Genomic DNA, 23,116 nt, shown 5'->3' with positions numbered 1-23,116 from the left:
AAGATACAATCAAGATGTTCTCTCCTGATACTATCAATTCTAGGTATAGAGGGGGACAAAAACACTGGTGAGGTATACACAGCATGGAAAGTCAACCATTTGATATCAAAAGGGCAGCATTTACACAAGGTCAAGGTTCAAAAGGGTTGAGAAAGGAGACATGGAAGTGAGAGCTACAGGAGGAGGACACAGTGGGGATGGCAGGTCACTGAGAACGAGATGTAGCGTCATGAGGAACAACTGAAGATCTGCTCTGTAAACTTGCATTCAATTCACAATCAAAAGTTTAAAAATAAAAACATACTAAAAAAAGGGGCCCAGTCAAGGAAGACACAGCCCTGTGTCCCCACCAGCCTTCTCCCCAGTACAGTTTCCCCTTTTACATGTATCAGAGTCCATCTTTGATATTAAGTCCATCTGCTTTTCTACTCTCATTTATGTCCTGTGTCTGAATATAAGGATCCCTCAAATGTAAAGATGAGGGTTTTAAGTTTTTAGAGCTAATATGACTATATAAACCTTTAGAGATAGTAAGCAGTAAAACAGTGAAGTCTCTAACATTTAAAAAAAAAAAAAAAAAGTGGGAAAATGGATTTAAAAGATAATGGATTATTTCCACAAACTTTTTGAAGCATGCCCTTGTATTTTTAATGGAGAAATTTAACTTCAGGCAATTTGGTCGTCAATTCATTTCCTAAAAGAATTATTAAGATGAAGACTGACATTCCCACCATCCAACTTCCACAAAGCCTGACTGTGCATACAGTAACAGTCCATGAAAAAGTGTTCAGAAAGATACGCACTTTAAATGGATGTTTTCATCAAAGTCCATCCAGCCTAGAGCTCAGGGAGGGTTAAAAGGCAGAAGCATTGCCCGGAGGTGATTTTGTCATAACCGTTAATTAATTATGTAGGTATTTATTTATTTCATGTCTTTCCTCTCCAGGGAACCTGTGCCCCACAGTTCAGTTTTCTTGACATTTTCCCAAAAGTCACATGCAGACCTCCAAAAGAGGTGATAGACATGGGGCTGAACCCTGAATCAAGCCACAGAGACCCAGGAATGGATCAGAGAGAGTTCAGCAGTGAAACATTCCAAAGACCATACCAATATTTAAAACGATTCCATCAAAAACAAAACCTGGACACGTTTCAGTACCAAAAAGGCTTTATTGAAGACTCACCGGAGGAATGTCTCCAGCATTTCTTGATTTACTGTGGGGTGATGGACCCATCATGGTCAGAGCTTCGAAACTTTGCTCGGTTCCTGAATTATCAGCTCAAAGACTGTGAGGCCTCTGTCTTCTGTAACCCTGAGTTTACTAAAGATGCACTGAGGGGCTTCAAGAACTTTGTGGTTACGTTCATGATTTTTATGGCGAGAGATTTTGCCACACCAACCCTGAACACACTGGACCAAAGCCCAGGGAAGTGTATAGTTAACATGGACGGTGTCAGAGAAGAAGACCTGGCTCCTTTCACTCTGCGGAAGAGGTGGGAGTCAGAGCCCCATCCATATGTTTTCTTCAACGGTGACCACATATCCATGACATTCATTGGCTTCCATCTGCAGGAAAACCGAAACCAAAGCATTGATGCCATCAATCACTTGAATAAGCAGGTAATCAAGAAAAACGTCATGACGCTGGAACTGTACCAGGACTTGAAGAATCAGAGGGTGCGTTTCAATGTTGACTTTGATCAATTGCCCAGACATGAGAAGCTTGAAAAGCTCTGCCTGGCATTAGGAATCCAGTGGGCCATTGATCCTGATGAAACCTATGAGCTCACGATAGACAATATGCTGAAGATCCTGGCCATCGAGATGCGGTTCCGATGTGGGATCCCCGTTGTCATCATGGGAGAAACTGGCTGTGGGAAAACCAGGCTCATCAAATTCCTTAGTGACCTGTGGCGTGGGGGTATTGATGCTGAAACTATGAAGTTGGTCAAAGTCCATGGGGGAACGACAGCAGACATGATCTACGCCAAAGTCAGGGAGGCAGAAAAGATCGCTATGTACAACAGGAGACATCATCAGCTTGACACCATCTTGTTCTTTGACGAAGCCAACACAACAGAGGCCATCAGCTGTATCAAAGAAGTTCTGTGTGATCGCACGGTGAATGGCGAGCCCTTGGCTGAGAACTCTGGTTTGCACATCATCGCAGCCTGCAACCCCTACCGGAAACATTCCCAGGAGATGATCTGCCGTTTGGAGTCAGCTGGGTTAGGGTACAGAGTTAGTGCGGAGGAGACAGAAGAGAAGCTTGGCTCTATTCCTCTGAGGCAGTTAGTTTACCGAGTCCACGCTCTCCCACCAAGCATGATTCCTCTAGTATGGGACTTTGGACAACTGAATGATGTCACTGAAAAGCTCTATGTTCAACAAATTGTCCAGAGACTAGTTGAATCCATGGAGATAAAGCAAAACGAGATATGTGTGATCACAGAAGTGCTTTCTGCCTCTCAGGGTTTCATGAGGGAAACAGACAACGAGTGTAGCTTTGTCAGCCTTAGGGATGTGGAACGCTGTGTGAAAGTTCTCAGATGGTTTTATGACCACAGTGAAATGCTCTTGTTAGAGCTGGAATCCTCCCGTACATCAGGTGTCCAACAATCGCTGAGAAACCCCGTCCTCTGGTCTCTGGTGCAGGCAGTTGGAGTATGTTACCACGCCTCTTTAGAAAAGAAAGAATTGTATCGCCAAGCCATTTGTAGGTTTCTTCCGGAACCATACAATGACAGCAAAGTTATACTGGAGGAAATAATTGAAACTCAGGATCTTTTTCTAAAAGGCGTATCACTGAGGAAAACCATTGCCAGGAACTTGGCTTTGAAGGAGAATGTCTTCATGATGGTGATCTGCATTGAGCTGAAGATTCCTCTCTTCCTGGTGGGAAAGCCTGGCAGCTCCAAATCCCTTGCCAAGACCATTGTGGCTGATGCTATGCAAGGCCAGTCAGCTTCCTCCAGTCTCTTCCGGAAGTTGAAGCAGGTCCACCTGGTGTCATTCCAGTGCAGCCCACACTCGACCCCCCAGGGGATCATAGGCACCTTCAAGCAGTGTGCCCGCTTCCAGCAGGGCAAGGACTTGCAGCAGTATGTGTCCGTGGTTGTATTAGATGAGGTTGGGCTTGCTGAAGATTCCCCCAAGATGCCCCTGAAGACTCTGCACCCCCTGTTGGAAGACGGCTGTATTGAAGATGATCCTGCCCCCCATAAGAAGGTTGGCTTCATAGGCATTTCCAACTGGGCCCTGGACCCTGCCAAGATGAACCGGGGCATTTTTGTGTCACGTGGCAGGCCCAATGAGAAAGAGCTCATAGAGAGTGCCAAGGGAATTTGCCACTCAGACACTCTAATTCGAGACAGAGTCCACGGGTACTTTGTCTCCTTTGCCAGAGCCTATGAAACAGTGTGTAAGACGCAAGACAAGGAATTCTTCGGGCTTCGTGACTACTATAGCCTCATCAAAATGGTCTTTGCTATGGCCAAAGCTTCCAATAAAGAGCCTTCCCCTCAAGACATTGCACACGCCGTCCTTAGGAACTTCAGTGGCAGAGACGACATCCACGCTTTGGACATTTTTATGGGCAATTTACCTGAGGCAGAACGTGCTAAAGATGTCAGCACCATTCAGCTGATCCAGCAGAATATTTATGGTGATCATTTAAAGGGGTCTAGTAGCGAATCAGAAGATACTGAGTGTCGCTATTTACTTGTGCTGACCAAAAATTATGTGGCCCTGCAGATCCTCCAGCAGACATTCTTCAAGGATAACCAGCAGCCAGAGATTATTTTTGGTTCCAGCTTTCCAAAGGATCAGGAGTACACGCAGGTCTGCAAAAATATCAACCGTGTGAAGATCTGCATGGAAACTGGCAAGATGGTGGTCCTCCTCAATCTGCAGAACCTGTACGAGAGCCTTTACGATGCGCTCAACCAGTACTACGTCTATCTGGGTGGCCAGAAGTATGTGGATTTGGGCCTGGGGACCCATCGTGTCAAGTGCCGGGTTCACCCAGACTTCCGCTTGATCGTCATTGAAGAGAAAGATGTTGTATACAGACATTTTCCCATTCCACTCATCAATCGGCTGGAGAAACACTATCTGGACATCAACACTGTGTTGGAGAATTGGCAGAAGCGCATTGTGGAGCAACTCCAGGCCTGGGTAGAATGTTTCATCCGTGTGAAAGCAGATCATTTCCACGCCAAACACAAATACAGCCCCTCTGATGTCTTCATTGGGTATCACTCTGACACATGCGCCTCTGTGGTACTTCAGGTCATAGAGAGGCAAAACCATAGGGACTTGTCGAGTGAAGTCTACCAGACGGTACTGGAGGAAGCCAAACTGATCCTGCTGGGCTGTGCCACTCCTGATGCTGTGGTTCGGCTGAGCACGTCCTCGCTAGGGGGGTTCATGGCCCAGTCACTATCACAAGAATACTATCACAAGCAGCAGCACAATTCCTTTGCCGATTTCCTTCAGACTCAGCTTCACATGATAAATCTGGAACGTCCTGTCATCATCTTCACAGAGGTGATTATCTTCGTACATTTTTTATTTTTCTCCTATTTCACCTAAGCTTTCATGGATCCCTAGTATCCAGGATTCAAGAATGTTTTTGAATTCAGTGTATGGTAATTATACTTGGTTACGTGGAGACTTTTGGCTCCTGTAAATGTTGAATATGATGAGAGCCAAGCTAATATATATTTAAGTGGTTTTGAGCCAGTTTAGATCCAGTACTCTGTGCAGACTGCTACGTACATCATTTACTTCAGCGAGGCACTGAGCTGAGGCTATTGGGGCTATTAAAACCCACTTGCACTTTTCTGTCTTTGGCCAGTTGGCAGTATAAGGTGGACAAACAAACATAGCAACAGGTAGTCAGTGTCCTGTGAGAAATGCTATGCAGACAGGCAAGGAGGATCAAGAGGTCAGATGAGCCTTTCTTTGGAGAGATGTCTTGGAGCAGAGCAGAGCAGTATGGCTAGGAGAACATGTGGTTGCTCAAGGGCCTCAGGTAGCAAAAGTGTTGAGAGAAACAATGTATTGTGTACAGGACACAGAGGGGCATCACTGAAGAGTGTCAGAACTCAAGGCTATGAGTGCTGGCAGATGAAGCTGAACCATCATGGGAGATAGTGCTATGAGGGGCCGTCTCAGGTGCACCAGGAACTTAGAGGGGCGTCGTTGAGGTGTGTGCCTTTTCATTGTGTCCCACTGCCTGGGAGATGGCTACATCAAGTCTGAATAATGACTGATAGACACATCTGGAGACAGGAGACTGCTGTATCAGTCCAGGCAAAATGGCAGAGGAGGGGTGGGATTGAGAAATTGTTAGAACTTAATAACCAATTCTATCCAGGGGCTGGGTGACCGAAGAGTCTAGAGGTGACTTATTAGATTCTTCCTTAGGTGACTAGTGCTGTGGTTAAACAAGACAAGAAATCCAGGAATGCTTAACCAGTTTGGGGGTGGTTGTGGTGGCTGTGTGCCGTGGAGTCGGTTCCGACTCATAGCGACCCTGTACAGGGTTTCCGAGGCTGTAAATCTTTATGGGAGCAGAACACCTCATCTTTCTCCCGCAGAACAGCTGGTAGTTTCGAACTGCTTACCTTGCGGTTCACAGCCCGATTCGTAACCTATACGCTACCGGAGTTCTTTGAGGTAATGGTAAATTCCATTTGGGATAGGTTTTGATGCATATAACATCCACATATCCATGTCCACCATGCAGTTTGACAGGAATCTGAGCCCAAATGTAGGATGTGAGCTGGGGATAGACATAAGCCCTTATGTGTGTGTGTTAAGTGCCGTCGAGTCGATTCTGACCCATAGCAACCCTGTATAGGGTTTCCAAGGAGCAGCTGGTGAGCTTGAACTACCAACCTTGCAGTTCAAACAGCTTTGCCATCTGACACATTAGCCCACAGCGCCACACCAGGACTCCGACATCAGCACTTAGGAGTGTCTAAGTGTTGGCCGTGGAGAGGGACTGGCAGCCATGGAAACGCAGGGAACTGCTGGTGGCTAAGCCATTGAAGGTTTGGAGCAAGATTACAAAGAACAAGTGGCATTTGTGCCCAGTCCCAGTGAATCCACAGGATTTTAAGAGGCCCCAAGCAGGCAGTGACACTGGGAGAAGGAAACTTGGACATCATGGCAGAAACAGTCTTACCCTCTGTAAGAGGCCGTTTTGTACTGTGGGTTTGTTTGCCTGAGCTCCATCTGTTTTTGAAAGACTCCTTGGGTTTCGAGTCTTTTCTGTCTTGGCACCAATGACACAATGCTGAGTACATAGAAGAACTTTATCTTGGAAGATGTGCCGCTTTTACATGAATCCTCACAAATAACTTGCATTTCCCAACTTTGCAGATCACCACTTTCTCCCGACTTCTCACCAATCATGACTGTGGGGTGTTGGAATCCGAGGTGAAGGACAAGGCTCCAAGGCCCACCATCCTGTCCTTGCAACAGTATGACACAGAGTACTCCTTCCTCAAAGATGTCCGGTGAGGGTCCCGTGTTCCCCATCATTGCTATATCGCGGGAGTCCCTGGGTGGTACATCTGCTAATGAAAGGTTGGAAGTTCGAGTCTATCCAGAGGCACCTCAAAAGAGACCTGGTGATCTACAGTCATGGAAACCCTATGGAGGCCAGTTCTACTCTGACACACCTGGGGTCTCCATGAATTGGATTCCACTCAGTGGCAATGGTGACTGTGTGGCTGCAGCAGTCCTGGGTACTGTCACCAGCATTGGTTAGTGAGCACTGAGGACATGGCACTGAAAGGACAGGTGGACAGTTCCTCAGTGTCTGTCCCTCTCATGTCCCTGATCCTCTGCAACTCAGTACCGGTCTCAAACACCGTTCCTAAAACCATTGTCCTTGTATCAGGTTGTTGTTAAGTGCTGTTGAGTCAGTTCCGACCCATAGTGACCCTCTATAGGGTTTCCGAGGAGTGGCTGGTGAGCTTGAACCCCCGACCTTGCAGTTCAAACGGCTTTGCAGTCTGCGCATTAACCCGCAGCACCACCCCAGGACTCTGATTGGGAAGTATTTATTAGGGATTTTTTTACTCTGTTAGACTGTCTATTCATCTTCTACAGGAAAATACCAACTGGATAGTGTGTTCTGTATAATCTTCATATTTCCATCACTATTGGGGATATTCCTACCTTTTTTTTTTAAGACAGAGAATTCACTTGGATAATTTTCCTTTCTTTTTCAGAAACTGCCTAACCAATAAAGCCAGATGTAAAATCCTCGTTATTCAAACAGATTTTGAAGATGGGATTCACAGCGCTCAGCTCACTGCCTCTGCTAAGTGTGTTTCTAATTGTTGTTGTTTTTTAACAAACTAAATAGGAAACTTGAAATTCATTCAGGAACTCCTAGAGAAAACATTGTTGTTGTTAACTGCTGTCGAGCTGGGTCTGACTCATAGCGACCCTGTATAGAATTTCTGAGGAGTAGCTGGTGAGTTTGAACTGCCAACCTTAGGGCTCAAATAAACCTGCGGTCCAGTACTTTATCCATATAATAAATATAAAAACAAAGAAACTAAGAAGTGAGAATAAGAAACTTCTCCCTTTTTTATTTCCCCAAACATGGACTAGAGAAACAGCAGGTTGAACTTCTCAAAAATGTAAGGGCAGTTGATAAGCCGAAGGCAGTAAAAGGACAGAAGTGTAAATAAATATTAGGAATACAAGAACACCCTTGATGCATAGGTTTTCAGATACACTTGGTAATTGTCAGTTCTGAATTAAATAACTTGAATTTACTGTAAATTATCGTATTTGTAGGAGAAGGCTGATACTCTTCAAATGAACTCTGTTTCTTATCTCTTAATATTAAAGTAAAAATGCTTTCTGTACTGGAATCCATATTTCATTTCAGGGATGATTAGATCCTAGTAGGAAGCACTGTGGTCCTTGGTGGTGTGAGGGAATTGCATTGTCCACAGATCTCTGGTTCCTGAAATGGGACGGTCAACTAGGCTTCCCTTAGTGTGGGCAGCTCAAGCTCACGGAGGATGGGAAGATAGAGTGTCTAGCTGATACAAGAATGTCACTGTAGAGCCAAGGGACATCAACTGGATGAGAACTTTCACTCACTCTAACAAAAGAAAAGATGAAGATGGGGAAGGGTGCAAAATTTATTTAAAGCAGAACCCAAAACCAAAATCATGTGAGAATGTGATCATTGAACACTGTAGCTAGTGGGATACCCTCCAGCCAGCTCACAACTTTGCTTTGTTTCTTACGTAGGTATGCTGCTATAAATGAAATCAACAAGATCCAGATAAACAAGGGCTGTATCTTGGTCTATTTCATCACAAAACTCTCCCGGATGGGAAGTGGGTCGTCCTATGTGGGATTCCACGGAGGTAGGACCAAAATATTAGTCAAGATAGTGGTTTAAATAAAGTTTATATTATTTCACATTTGATACTAGCTGTGCAAGCCTGAATTAGAATGTTAACTTCAATATATGTTTTGTATGGAATTTGATTTTTTTTACTGCTAATTTACTATAAAAAAACAACACCACCCAAATCTCTAAACCCTCCTCTTTGGATTCAGTGCTAGAAGATATAGAATGTCCTTTGGTTTACTTGTAGCTCAACGCTTGATTATTCTCAGTCAAGATGGGATGCCATTTATCATGTGGATCATTGAGAAAAGTGTCACTATTGACACTTTCTGCGTATATCTGGGGCGGGGGTGGGGTGGGGAGGAAGTGCTATCTGAAAATCTCCCTTTATTGAGTAATAACTAGAAATAATAGTGGGAGCCACACTTGGGAACATCTCCCACCCATTTATTAGTTATGACATAGCAAATATGAGGGGGCTTCAAAAAGTTTGTGGTAAAATGGATTAAAGAAAATGGAATTTTCTCATGAACTTTTTGAAGCCCTTCATATAATAACAGACACAGAAAGAAAAATAAACTTCAGTCAGTTCTTCCAACCAGCTCTCCAGTTAGCACTGTTCGGTGACGCCGGATGTTCAGCTGCTGTCTGTGTCAGTTTGCTCTAGGCGTTAGAGGTAGGATAGAGATCCCTCCCTTAGCAACAGATGATTTAAGCATCAGGACTTAGAGCATGGTCCTGCATGTGAGTGGCAAGAGCAGCTTAGAAGAGACCTGAGGAGACCCTGGGGGCCTTTCTGTCTCACAGGGCTGTGGCAGTCTGTGCACATTGACGACCTCCGCAGATCCACCTTCATGGTTTCCAATGTGACTAAACTACAGAATGTCTCCATCAGCCAACTGTTCAAGCCACAGGGCACATCTGATGGTGAGTTTTTACTTGATGTCTTTGGGGATATAACACAGTAGATGTGGACCAACAGGCAGTACTGTGGGTGCCGCAGTGCACTGTGGGAGCTGGCAGGCAGGACCACCCAGCCTTAATGCCCGCTATCTCAGGACATTTGCTGAACTGATGGGTTTGACCATAGAGTGATCACAGCCCCATCTCCTGCTTCCCAAGGCCAGGCAGAAGGGTCTGGTTCACTGGACTCAGATCTTTGTAGAAAGGAGCTTTGGAATGTGTTTGTAAGTTCTGTTTGTCTTGGCTCCTGTATCAGAGCCCAGAATGAGTGGGTGAACTTGAGGCTTGTCCGTATGACAAATGTCGCCTTGTTTGCGGACCCCTGTGGTTCCCCTTTGGGTAAGCCTGCAGAGGTAACACCTAACTAAGCGCTTACACTCGCAGGAAGTGTTGCTAGTGCTCCCGGTGTCGCTGTCTGACAGTCACCTGATTGTCTCTGCTCTTATTTGCAGTCGAGATGGGACACAGGGCAGAGGCCCACAGCAAGAATGAGGAGATGGAAACAGATAGGAATGGACCAGGGGAAGAGGCAGAGGAGGAAATGGAAACGGAGAGCTCCGAGGCAGTGGAGGGTGACGTCTCTGGGCCAGGAAGCAGTGAGGTAAGCACCAGCTCTCCAGGACTCCCAGGGTCCAGTCTGTTATCTTTACTATTCCCCACCCACTAAAGATATGTGGAGTCCTTAGATGGAGGTTAATTTGCTGGGTCCAAACAGCAGCCTCTGAAGAAAGATCTGATCAGTCTCCTCTGAAAGCTCAGCCAGGGAAGGAAAGCCCTGTGGAGCACAGTTCTGTCCTGATACACAGTCACCATGAGTCAGAGTCGACCCAGTGGCAGCGGGTTCTGGTGGTGGTATTACTACTGTGCCACTGAGTTGGTAACTACTCATCGTGACCGTGCAGGTCGGAGTAGAACTGCTCATCGGGTTTTCTAGGGCGAAATCGTTACAGGAGTATAGTGCTTGGTCTTTTCTTCTGATGAGCAGCTGGTGGATTTGAACTGGTGACCTTTCAGTCAGAAGTTGAGCACTTAACCATTGAGCCACCATGGCTCCTTTTGGAATTGGTGTTAGTACTCGCTGTTTCGGGAGGCCTCCTAGTAGCTTCGCTCTGTTCCTTGATCACGGTTTCTAAATCCCTAACTGAGCAGCATGCTGTAGTTGGTTATCTGGGGCTGTGGGTGGCCCATGGGGTGTCGCTAGCGGTGAGTCAGCAGTGGCATCGGTATATGAAGCCCCACTTGCACTTCCTGCTTGCTGACCTTGAGACCGCCCCCTCACATGATTGTTCCGATGGCTTCAGGTCCTGGACACCACCAGACTCCTGAGCAGCTGTGTGCAGAGTGCTGTGGGCATGCTCAGAGACCAGAACGAGTGTTTTTCACGCAATATGAGGAGAGTCGAGATTCTTCTCAGCCTCCTGAGTGAAGACGATGAATTCAGAGGTAGGACCCTCACCCTCTTCTTTTGTATCTCCACTGTGGGCTCTCATTCCATCAATGTATGAGGTGCCTTTCAGTCCTCCAGGACTCCTGGACACAGCTGACTCAGAGGGTATCCAGGAACATCTCTGGGAGTTCGCTCTAGAATTGGACTTGCCAAAGCAAAGGCTGTCTCCCTGTTAATAGAGGGGTCCTGCCAGCTTTTCTGAGCACACAACCCAGGGCCCCCAGGATCTGTTGATGGAATGTCTCCTGTTTCCTGACAGCCTCGTTCCTGCGTGTCTCCAAAGAGCGCCTCTATTTTCTGTTGAAGAAGCAGGAGGAGAACACATATGATCCAAAGGAATGGGTAGTACGGGAAGCCTCCAATCAGGATGCCCTCCAAGAGACAGGCACATTCAGGTACTATGACGAGACGCAGTAAGTCGTGGCTTAAAGGTGGTGCTGGAGAATTGGACTCTCCTGCCCACCTCTTCTCCCAACCTGGGAAGTGTGGTGACATGCTTCTTTATAAAATGTGCAGGAATTCTAAGGTTTAATTTTTATCCCCTTATCTTTTTAAAAAACATTTTCGTGTGAATTGGATTACTACAGAGTCCATCAGATTTACATTCAGCAATCTGCACACATTTTGTTTCATGTTATCGAATGCAATCCCTGCACTTCATTCCTCTACTTCTTCCCTATGGTGCCCGTTCCATTCCTCCTAACGCTTTCTGCCTTCGGAACTTTGGCCTTGTGCAAATGCTGCACTTTGGATCTCAAATGGTTTGTTCTAAGGGGTGCATACCTCCCTAGAAGTGCAGGTTTCCCTTACAATTTGACTGTTGTTTGGCTGAAAATTGAGCGGTGTGTGTTTGTGTGTATGTGTGTGTGAGTTCAGCTCGAAACCTGAAGGGTAGTTAAAAGCCATCATCTTAGGGTCTTAGGGCTTCCACCTGTTTCTAACCAACAAGTCAGCCCGTTTTTGTTGTTGTTGCTTTGATTTTGATTTTGATTTTGAGCCACATTTTTCTTCCACTCTTAGCAAGGACCTTCTAGATGTGACCCTTTCAGAGCACTTGGTAGTGGTTTTCATGGTTTAGGGCTGTGTCGGCTGAAACATCCAAGTTTGTCATAGTTGCTGTGATGTTGTGGTCTGTGTCAGCAGTATTTTACATATCAGTAGTGTTACCCATAGTAGGGAGGGTTCAATGGAGCTTACAGACTCACACTAGGAAGAAGGACGAGATGGTCCACTTCTGAATGGTCAGCCACTGACCACTTTACAGGTAATAGTGGAACATTGTTAGATAGAGTGATGGGAGATGAGTCCCTCAAGCTGTCTCCTAAAATAGACTGCTTTTTTTTTGTGTGTGTGGCGAATCTTGTTATTCTTTTTTTTTTGTTGTGTTGCGCTTTTCAATGTGAAAAATTTAAAAAAAAAGGTTGTAAATATCCAATCATGGAATGTACCAAGTATGGGGCTAGGAAAATTGAAAATTGTTAAAAATGAAATTGAATACATAAAGATCAATATCCTAGGCATTAGTGTCCTGAAATGGACTGGTATTGACCATTTCGAACTAGACAATCATATGGTTTACTATGCCAGGAATGGCAAATTCATGAGGAACGGCTCGCATTCATCAGCAAAATGAACATTTTAAGATCTACCTTGAAGTACAGTGCTGTCTGTGAACAAGTGATTTCCATATATCTACAAGGAAATCCAGTTAATATTCAAATTTATGCATTAACCACTAAAGCCAGTGACAGAGAAATTGAAGAATTCGCCCACCTCTGCAAGGAGCTCTGGTAGCGTAGTGGTTACAAACTGAATTGTGCACCGCAAGGTCAGCAGTTCGAAACTACCAGCTGTTCTGCAGGAGAAAGATGAGGCTTTCTGCTCCCGCAAAGATTTACAGCCTTAGAAACCCTGTACAGGATGATTATGAGGCGAACCGACTCCACGGTACATAACCACCACCACCACCCACCTCTGCAGTCTGAAACTGATCAAACCTGTAACAAGATACATTGATAAATACTAGTGATTAGAATGTGAAAACTGGAAACAAAGAGGAAGGATCAGTAGTTGGAAAATGTAAATGATGATAGAAATTGCATGGTAGAATTTTGCAAGACCAATTGCTTTAATTGTTAATACATTAAAAAAACACACAAATAGGGACTGTACACATGGATCTCACTAAATGAAATTCACAGGAATAAAATTGGCTACATATTTAGAAAGCCACAATGGAGAAGCTCAATATCATCAGCTAAACCAAGGCCCAGGGCCGAATGTGGATCATATCATCAGTTGCTCCTTACACAACCTGGAGCTGAAGAAAATGAAACCAAGTCCATGAGAGCCATGATGTAACCTTGGGTATATTCCATTTGAATTTAAAGACCAACTCTTGAGTAGATTTGACATATTGTACGCTAATGATCAAAGACCAGATGAATTGTGCGATGACATCACAAACATCAAACATAAAGAAAGCGAAAGGTCATTAAGAAGACAGTAAAAAATTAAAGACCAGAATGGCTGTCTGAAGAGACACAGAACTGTGACTGGAAAAAATGAGAACGTAACAGCTGAACAGAAAACGTCAAAGTGTAGCTGGAGAAGAAACAGTATTATCATGAAATGTGCAAAGACCTGGAGAAAACTAACTGCAAGTTGGAGGTTCAAGCCCACTAGCTGCTCCTTGGAAACCTTATACTGGGTCGGAATCTACTAGATGGCACTTATCAACAACAACTTTGTGGTTGAAGCTTGAGATGTTCAGCTGAAAATGTGTTTCCTTTGTCCTATAATGAAATTTGTTGCTTGTGAAGTAATACTACTACCTCCTGTCTCCAAATTTTCTTCTCTTTCCAGTTCATGTCAAAGCCCCAAAATTGTAAATTGCAGATATTCACTTTCTTTTTTCAGCTCATTGCTTGTAGATGTGAGGCTTAGCTTTTCTTCAATTTCCTTCCCAGTTTTCTAAACAGCTCCCTGAGTCTGTTCAATTGCACATTGGGCTCTATGACGTTGTAACGAAGAGAACACATCCTAAGAATTGCAAACACAGTTCTGATCCACCTGAAGTATATTTTTCAAGAACATTTGAATAACCCTTATGTTCAAATGGAGCACCACAGTAACCATCATTTGAACCTGAAAATCACTTTATTTTGGCTCTGAGTGTGAATCTGCTGATCCAAGTATTTTAGCCCATCCAAACAGACTTTCCATTCACGCAACAGCTGGTAGACGTCTTCCTAAATACCCCATGTCCTTATATCTTTACCATAAAACAAGACACACACACACACATATAAATGGTTTAGCATTATTCCAAAATCAAGACTCTGCCACCTGGAATTCAAGGAGGTGCCAGTGAGTACCCGAGAAGCACCGGCTCCACCGCTTGGTGGCCATGTGTCAAGATGAGAGGCTCAGTATTGATTGGGGGCCTGGTCCCCTAGCTTCTCCCAGGCCCAGACACTGTACTGCCTCCCAGTTCTGCCCCATAGGCTCTGCAGGTGAAGCTGCCGTCCCAGCAGGAAAAACTTGGTGATCTTTGATGTGACTCTACTGTTTATGGCTAAGGGTTTAAACTTTGTAGTTGAGGTCTTTAACATCTTCAAAACATTGTTAACAGAGGACCTGACCCAGAGAAGCAGTGATGCCTGAGATGGAGGTAGAGACGATGATGTGCAGAGATGGAGCAGCGCGGGGCTTTAGACAGAGAGAGGGAGAGGGGCTGTGTGCTGACGACCAAGGGACAGGCTTGTAGGGTATACCCTTTGGTTGGTTGATGATGCATGGAGGGGACTGTAACCAGGGCAATGAAACGATATAAGATAGGATGAATGTAAAGCTAATGTTCTCCCGTGTAAACTATCACATAATTCACAATAAAACATTAAACAAAAGCCATTGTTAACAAAAATGGCCATCAACTCCTTTATACCTACATCACAGTTCACTTATGTGTGTAAAACCCTGTAAAGAAGGTGTCAGTTATTTCTCCTCAAATCATTGTGAGGTTCCTTCCTTCTGGTGACTGTAGGTTTATCTTGCTGCTTCTTTCCTAATTGTTGGAGGTGTTGGGTTAAGGTGTTGCTTTTGGATGTTCTTATTTGATATGCAAATACTTTATTAAAGAACATAAAAGTCATACATATGGACCTCACCAGATGGAATACACAGAAATCAAATTGCCTACATCTTTGGTATGAGACGGTGGAGAAGCTCCATATTATCGGCCCAAACAAGGCCTTGAGCAGATTGTGGGACAGACCATCGATTACTCACATGCAAGTTCAGGCTGAAGCTGAAGAAAATGAAAACAAGTCCACGAGAGTCAAAATATGACCTTGAACGTATGTCACCTGAATTTAGAGATCCTATAAGGAGTGGATTTGATGCATTAGATATTAAAGACTGAAGACCAGAAGAGTTGTGGGATGACATCAAGAACATCATAACAGGAAGAAAACAAAAGGTCATTAAGAAGACAAGAAAGAAAGAAATACTAAAATGAATGTCAGAGGAGACTCTGAAACTTGCTCTCCAGCGTAGAGATGCTAAATCAAATGGAAGAATGAGGAAGTCAAAGGACTGACGAGAAAATTTCAAAAGGCAGCTTGAGACGACAAAGTCAAGTATTACAATGAAATGTGCTGGGGTAAAAAAAAAAAACCAAAAGGGCAAAACATACTCTGCATTTCGCTAAGCTGAAGGAACTGAAGTAAAAGTTTCAAGCCTTGATTTGAAATATTGAAGGATTTTATGGGCAAAATACTGAATAATGTAAAAAAAAACATCAAAGGAAGATGGAAGAAATACACAGAGTCACGGTACCAAAAAGAAGTGGTTGATGTTCAACAATTTCAAGAGATAGCATATAAGTAAAAGCCAGTGGTACTGAAGAAAGAAGTCTAAGGGGCATTGAAGGTGTTGGTAAAGAACAAGGCTCCAGGAATTGATGGAATACAAATCGAAATCTTTCAGCAAACTGACGTAGCACTCACTTATCTACCTCACCAACTAATTGGAAGACATTCATATTTGTGCCCATTCCAAAGAGAGGTGACCTAACGGAATGCAGAAGTCATCTGAAAAGATCATTAATATCACATGTTAATAAAATGTTGCTAAAGATAATACAAAAACAGCTGCAACAGAGAACTTCCAGAAATTCAGGCTAGATTCAGAAGAGGACATGGAATGATGAATATCATTGCTGACGTCAGATGGATCTTGGCTGAAAGCAGAGAATACCAGAAAGATGTTTACCCGTGTTTTATTGACTAAACAAAGGTTCTTGACTCTGGATCATGACAAGCGATGGAGAACATTGCAAAGAATGGGTATTCCACACCACTGAGTTGTGCTCATGACAAACCTGTACATAGACCAAGAGGCAGTTGTTCAGACAAAATGGAACAATGAATGGTTTAAAATCAGGAAAGATGTGCACCAGGGTTGTATTCTTTCACCATATTCATTCAGTCTTTGTGCTGAGCAAAGAATCTGAGAAACTGGATTATATGAAAAAAAAGCATAGCGTCGGGACTGGAGGAAGACTCATTAATAATATGCATTATGCCAAAGATTCAACTTAACTTGCTAAAAGCAAAGAGGACTTAAAATACTTTACTGATGAAGATCAAAGATCACAACCTTCGGTATAGATTGCACCTCATTGTAAAGAAAACAAAAATCCTCACAACTGGTTCAATAAATAACATCATGATAAATGGAGAAAAGATTGACATTTTCAAAGACTTCATTGTTGGATCTACTATCAACACTCATGAAAGCATTAGGAAAATCTGCTTTACAACACTTCTTTAAAGTGTTCAAGAGCAAAGATAGCAGTTTAAGAACTAAGGTGCACCTGACCCAAGTCATGGCATTTTCAATAGCTTCAATTGCATGCCAAAGTTGGTCAGCGAACAAGGAAGACCGTAGAAGAATTGATGCTTTTGAGTTATAGTGTTGGAGAAGAATATTAAAAGGACTTCCAACTGCCAGAACAACAAACCAATCTGTGTTGGAAGAAGTGTAGCCAGAATGCTCCTTAGAAGCCAGGATGGCAAAACTTTGTCTCTAATACTTCAGACATATTATCAGGAAGGACCAGTCTCTGGAGAAAGCCATCATGCTTGGCAAAGTGGAGGGTCAGTGAAAAAGAGGACGTCCCCAACAGAATGAATTATCACAGTGGCAGCAACAATGGGCTCAAGTGTAAGGATGATTGTGATGGTGATCCAGGACCAAACAGTGTTTCATTGTGTTGTCCATAAACTTACTGTGAATTGGAACCAACCTGATGGCACCTAATAGCAATGTATGCATGTGTTTATTATATAAATTTCTCTCTGAGCATATACCTCTGCTGTGCACCAAAGGTTTTGGTATATTATGTTTACATTCTTATTTGATGCAAGTAATTTTTACTCCGTTTTCAATTTCTTCTGTTACCCAGTAGGTTTTAAGCAGGGAGTGTTATTCAGTTTCCATGTATTTGATTTGTTTCCCTTGATCTTCCTATTCTTGATTTCTAATTTTACAGTGTTGTGATCTGAGATGTTTTGTAGTATTTTGATATTTGTAAACTTACTGATACTTGTTTCGTGGTCTAACATAGGGTCTATTCTGGAGAAGATTCCAGGTGCACCGGCAAAGAATGTACATGGTGCTGTAACTGGGTGAAGCTTGGGGGGGGGGGGGTCAAGTTGGTTGATTGTGTTGTTTAGTTTTTCTATGTCTTTGTTGAATTTCTTTCTAGTTGATTTTGTCCTTCATTGAAAGTAGTGTATTCAAGTCTACTACTGTTGTTTTATAGTTGTCTATTTCTCTTGTCAGATTTTTTATTGTTGCTAAGTGTCATCTAGTCAGTTCCAGCTCATAGCAACCCGGTATAGGGCTTCTGAGGAGTAGCTGGTGGGCTTGAACCACCAGCTTCATGGTTAGCAGTACATTTATTCTACAGTGCCAAACCAGGAACCCCCTTTAGCTTTGTTAGAATTTAGTTTATGTATTTTGAGGTTTTTAATTGGGTGTATAGCTATTTAGTATGATTATGTCCTCTTGTTCAATTGTCTCTTTTGTTTTTGTTTCAAAATCTAGTTTATCAGAAATTCATCTTGCCACTCCTGCTTTTTCTTGGTTGCCATTTATTTGTAATATTTTTTCCCATCACTTGATTTTTAGTCTGTTTTTTTCATTGTGTCTAAATTGTGTCTCTTGTAGAGAACATAGTGATGGATCCCATTTTCTTATCCATTCTGCTGTCATTTGACCGATACATTTAATCCATTAGCTTTCAGTGTAATTATGGAGAGACTGAGTTTATAAATTTATGCAGTCATTTTGCTGTGTGTTTTTCTGTGTGGTGCTAGCTTTTTTTTCAAACTACAAGATGAATCTAAATGGTGGTTATTTTAAGAGTTGGCTGTACTTTTGTCTCTCTCCTTTTGTATGTGAATAGAGCACATATGCCTTATCGGATGGCAAACATTCACTAGCTTGTCAGAAACCCCTGAAGTGGATGCAGTTTTACGTCATTAAATTGAGACAGTGACATGCAGGGAGGGAACAGAATTGATCTCCCCAGGCCTTCTGCATGAGGTAACGGTGGACTCAGAAAGAGAACCCAGGAGGGTTCCTTTATCATCTGTGGTCTTTTCTCTGTAAAACCTTGACCCCTCCTTCGATATGAAGCCTTGGTGACCTCTGACGGGGTCATGTGTTGTGGAGGAAGAAGGGTCTGCTCTGGGTTCCAGAAGAAGGTTGTTCCGACCCCTGGCTGGCAGTCTCATCTCAGACAGGTGACTTACTCACTTACTCACTCTGGCTCTCTACCTCCTTTGAGGCCCTTCCAGGTCCAGCTTCTCCATCGGTGCCTGAATTGGCTTTGGGCACAGGCCTTTGTGTGGTCAGCAGGAGGGGATAGGATTAATACCCCCACTAAATGGAAAGTGGGAGTTTATTGTCTCCTTCCATTTTCTTCTTAATTTCTTTCTTAAGTATACCTCCTTTAAAAGATTAGATACTTAAAAATAGTTTACTTTCCTTGGTTATGCCTTATGGCTTTTATTCATACTTTTAAAGTTCTTAGTCTCCCCTTTTAATGACCACCCCTTCAGTTACTGAACTTCCAAGTTACAATGTACTGGGGCTGTCCTCTCTTCATGGTTGCACTAAATCTGGGTTTCTCTCTCTTCTGTGCTGCAGGAATACCCTCTGGAAGCGGGTCCAGACCGTGGTGACCCCTCTCCTGGCCAGTATAATATCTTTCATCGACAGAGATAGCAACCTTGAGCTACTGGTTAATCCAAAATTTCCACCCTGGGCGAAGGATCTTTGGATGTTTATTTTCAGTGACACCAAGCTTCTCAACATCACTCCTATGATGAATGATACAAGGTGAATGGGAAGGGGATGCTCTGCCATGGAGCTGATGTAAACAGGTATCTGTTGTAGAACCACATTTAATCTTGCCCTTTTTGCAGCCTAAGGATTTATGGTATTAGAGTCATAAAAGCGGATTCATGAAAGTTCTGAGAAATCCCTTTTCACTCGTGGCCTTCTTCAGTTTCCCTGCTTTCAGAGCACCTGATACAGAGCTGGACTCGCCCTCATAGAGAGCAGAGCAGCTACCCTCAGGAGAGCTGTTTGTTCCTCCCTCCGTGGTGGGTACCACGCAGCCTATCCCTGAGCCTCATGCTTCATTGGCCGCCCCGAGCTTCCTGTTTGGACCTCAGAGGGCTTCTCCTCTGGGGTGTGGGCTGTTTACAGAATATCTAATGGAATTGAGAGTTGCCAGTGGGGACGCTTATTTAGAAGACAAGATACTGTTGACCATGAGTGAAGGACCCACTGGAGAAGCCCAGTCTCTGCACAGGGGGAGGGGAAGACTGGGGCTAGGTGACCGAATGCAGTACAGGCAGTGCGAAGGTTAAGTGCTCATCTGTGCCAACTGAGAGGTTGGCAGTTCAAATCTACCCAGTAGCTCTGCAGGAGAAAGACCTAACAGTCTTCTCCCATGAAGCTTTCAGCCCGCAGCTGCTCTAAATCTCCATACTATCACCTCGGCCACCGTCTCTTGGATCACATTCTCCACTCATATTTATCCTTCTCGATGGCCCTGGAATCATCTGTTCCTGAATGAAAGATTAACTGCTCCCTAATTTTACTTACACATCTTCTACAATTACAGTTGTGACAATCACAATTAATCCTTCAAACAGTTACTCACAATTGAGTCATAAAACCCATCAGCATCATCCCCCATCTCCTCCACCAGACCCATCTGGAGAAGAGAAAACGATTCCATGGGAATTCTACCTTACCCCGTCGTTCTGAAACTAAGCACACTCATGAAAGCTTGTAAGTCAGCCACTTCATGCCTTTACAGCCCACCAGTTTGATAGGCAATGTCTAGATTGAAGCCCCCTTACTTTTGAGGGCAGAGAGGAATGGCGTCACAGGTAGGCCTTGTCCTGTCTCAAATGATATCCCATTGATGATCTTCTTTGTCTTTATTGGATTTCTGTAGATCTAGGAGCGAGATGACCTACATCATGGTGCAGAATGATATGAAGCTTTCAGGCACTGATGTTCCATTTAGCTGGAGAATCAAGGACTACCTGGAGGAGCTCTGGATCCAAGCTCAGTACCTCACAGATACTGAAGGTGAGGCTACCTCGAGATAGACATACAAAAAAGCAAATAAGTCTCTTACTCATTGGAGATTATCTTACAATAAACCAGTAGAAAAAAAAATGGTAACTACATTGTGAGGATCATTTTGGAGTTTGTGACTTCAACATTTTCCAGGTGGCATAATCTCAAAAGTATGGAATTCCTTAGTTTTAATATGTGTGCTGAGGGAACAGAAGTCTCCAGCAGAAATCAGAAGCCTTGAACTTACCTGGCCCAGGGCTCCTGTGAAATGTGTTTTAGTATGGTGATGGCCACGGATGTGATGGAATGGGACATTGGACAGGAAGGTACCCTGTCTCAAGTGCCCTGTTCCCTAGCTGAGGTGCTGGACCATGGGGTTAGTGGAATGTTACCTGGCATCTTCTCAGCCAAGGGCTTTGGTGCTAGTAATTCAAGGTTTTTGAAAAGTAATCCTTCACACATACAGAGAACTGCCGTAAAGAAAATAGATGAAAATACTTCATGATGAGCTAATTTGTTTAGGTAAGAACTCTGCCACGTCTTCCGACCGAATTTGGAGCAGTTCATCCTCTGATGAGTGGTTCTTTCTTTCTGGAACAAACTTGAACTGACCTTGTGTGTCTAGAATGACATGTGACTTGAGGCAGCACCCCCACCCCAAGAAGGCAGATGCTTCTGGTTTGTGCACCACACAACCCAGCTCCACCCATTCCTGGTTCACTTAGACCCGTGGTTCTTGAAGCACGTTGGTCATGAACATACAACAGAAACTCGACCCCTTTTGGAGTTTTCTCTTTCAGGGGCTTGCTAGGTGGCTTAGATTTAACACCGATTTTGTCTATTTCTGTTATTCCACTAGAAAAATGCCTAAAATATCTAAAAAGATCATCCCTAGAACTTAGTTCACTGGTACTTCTTTATAGACAGAATCACAGATCCTTGGCCAATGTAAGTTGAGTTGTTCTGATGTCTGGGAAGAGCCAGGATTTATATTCTTTGTCTGAACCATTTCTCTGCAGGGCTGTCAGAGAAGCTAGTGGAAATCTTTCAGCAGACTCCTCTGGGCAGCTTTCTTGCTAAACTCAGTAGTGAGCAACAGCAAATACTTTCCCAGTGGTACTTGAAGGACTTCCTTCTCTTGACCATGACTGTGTCCACATGTGAGGAGTTGAAGGTAAACACTAACTGGGGGGGCTAGTGTGAATTGTGTAATGTGAATTAGATGCAGACATGGGAAAAGGTCACCTTTTATAGAAAAGCCAGCACTGAGAGCCTTTTGTTACGCAGTTTCTACAGATGGCTCTGTGGTCCTGCATGAGACAGCTGAAGGCAGCCGCAGGAAGGCCAGAGGAGGAAGGGGCGTGCCTGCCATGGGTGCACCTTGCCTATCAGCACTTCAGGAGCCGGTTGCAGAACTTCTCCAGGATCCTGGCTGTCTATCCCCAAATCCTGGACAGCCTGAGAGAAGCAACGCAGAAGTGCAACCTGCCTGAGCGTGAGATGGTATGGCCCTTCTTGGGAACACTGAGGTGCTTAGAGGTCCAGAACTCGCTTTTTGGAGTGTAAGGGATCTTCTGACCCCACCCTGGGAAAGAAAGCTTATGGGTTTTATCAGAGGTCGTGAAGTGGAATTGTGACGCATGGCGACCCCATGGGTGCAGAGTAGAACTGAGCTCCACAGTTCCCAGGCCTCACTTTCGCAACAACTCTGGGTGACTTTGAACTCCTAACCTTTGAGCTAGCCGTCCAGAACTTAACCATTTATTGCCACCTGGAGAAGCATAGAGGGCCAGGTCCGAAATGGAAGGTTTCTTCATGGGACACAGATGTCAGTCTAGTGCAGAGATGTTGAGAACATTACATACCAACTAATGCATCCTGTATCCAAAGATAAAGAACAAGCAAGTTATGCTCTGGAGTGGAGACCACACTGGGAAACAGCAGGGCCTCTGGATCTGTAAGGCTGGGTCTCAGCCACAGCTGCTTGGCCTATTCTCTGTCCATTTCTGCAGGTGCTGGATGTGATTGCAGGCGTGGTCTGTGCTGAGATGCTGACCACAGACATCCTGCAGCCGAACCCCCAGGCCTGGCTGCAGATGGTGAAGAACCTGTCCACACCATTGGAGTTCCTCTGTTCTGAAGAGCAAATGCGAGGCAGTGGGAACATAACCATGGTTCTTGTCAGGGAGCTCAGGTGAGGCCCGGGTGCTGGCACCCATATGCTCAGCAGCCTGTGCATGTACCAGGGGCCACCCTGTGAGCCCTAGTAGCAGACACTGCCCCAATGTAGGGCTTCTCCCTTCGAACTCCTGTGCTCCAGTGATCTACGGAATCACGTCCGCTACCAGCGGCACAGGGGGTAGGGATCACTGTGTGGAATGGGGACATGAAGATCAGCAGACTGTGATAGTTCTGTATGGACGGTGCTGTGACAGGAAGGGCACCCGGCCAGAAAGTAGGGGCAAGGTAGGGCAGGGCAGAGCGTGCAGAGGGCCACTCAGTAGAGTGAACCTTGCTGGAGATCATCCTGAGCCAGGCTCTCAGGCCGGGTCTGACCACCGGGCGCATACTGCAGCGGACAGACGGGGTCACTGTGGGTGAGGGCACAGGGTCTGGGACACTCAGTATGTCCGAGGGG

General features: G+C 44.4%; 1 protein-coding gene across 1 annotated transcript in view; it reads left to right on the top strand.

Moving 5' to 3' along the window:
* Nucleotides 1–23,116, top strand: part of RNF213 (ring finger protein 213) — a 129,583-nt gene that overhangs the window by 70,979 nt on the left and 35,488 nt on the right. The window contains exons 28-40 of the mRNA XM_006869642.1: nucleotides 947–4,549; nucleotides 6,392–6,528; nucleotides 7,249–7,344; nucleotides 8,291–8,409; nucleotides 9,204–9,323; nucleotides 9,812–9,967; nucleotides 10,662–10,802; nucleotides 11,066–11,201; nucleotides 19,027–19,218; nucleotides 20,351–20,487; nucleotides 21,498–21,652; nucleotides 21,766–21,981; nucleotides 22,491–22,672. Coding sequence (XP_006869704.1) covers nucleotides 947–4,549; nucleotides 6,392–6,528; nucleotides 7,249–7,344; nucleotides 8,291–8,409; nucleotides 9,204–9,323; nucleotides 9,812–9,967; nucleotides 10,662–10,802; nucleotides 11,066–11,201; nucleotides 19,027–19,218; nucleotides 20,351–20,487; nucleotides 21,498–21,652; nucleotides 21,766–21,981; nucleotides 22,491–22,672 — 5,390 coding nt within the window. The remainder of the gene's footprint in view (nucleotides 1–946; nucleotides 4,550–6,391; nucleotides 6,529–7,248; nucleotides 7,345–8,290; nucleotides 8,410–9,203; nucleotides 9,324–9,811; nucleotides 9,968–10,661; nucleotides 10,803–11,065; nucleotides 11,202–19,026; nucleotides 19,219–20,350; nucleotides 20,488–21,497; nucleotides 21,653–21,765; nucleotides 21,982–22,490; nucleotides 22,673–23,116) is intronic.

Source organism: Chrysochloris asiatica, unplaced genomic scaffold (assembly GCF_000296735.1).
Source record: "Chrysochloris asiatica unplaced genomic scaffold, ChrAsi1.0 scaffold00132, whole genome shotgun sequence".
Classification (NCBI taxonomy): domain Eukaryota; kingdom Metazoa; phylum Chordata; class Mammalia; order Afrosoricida; family Chrysochloridae; genus Chrysochloris; species Chrysochloris asiatica.
Note: the sequence above shows the minus strand (reverse complement) of the source record. Positions and strands in the feature narration are given on the sequence as shown.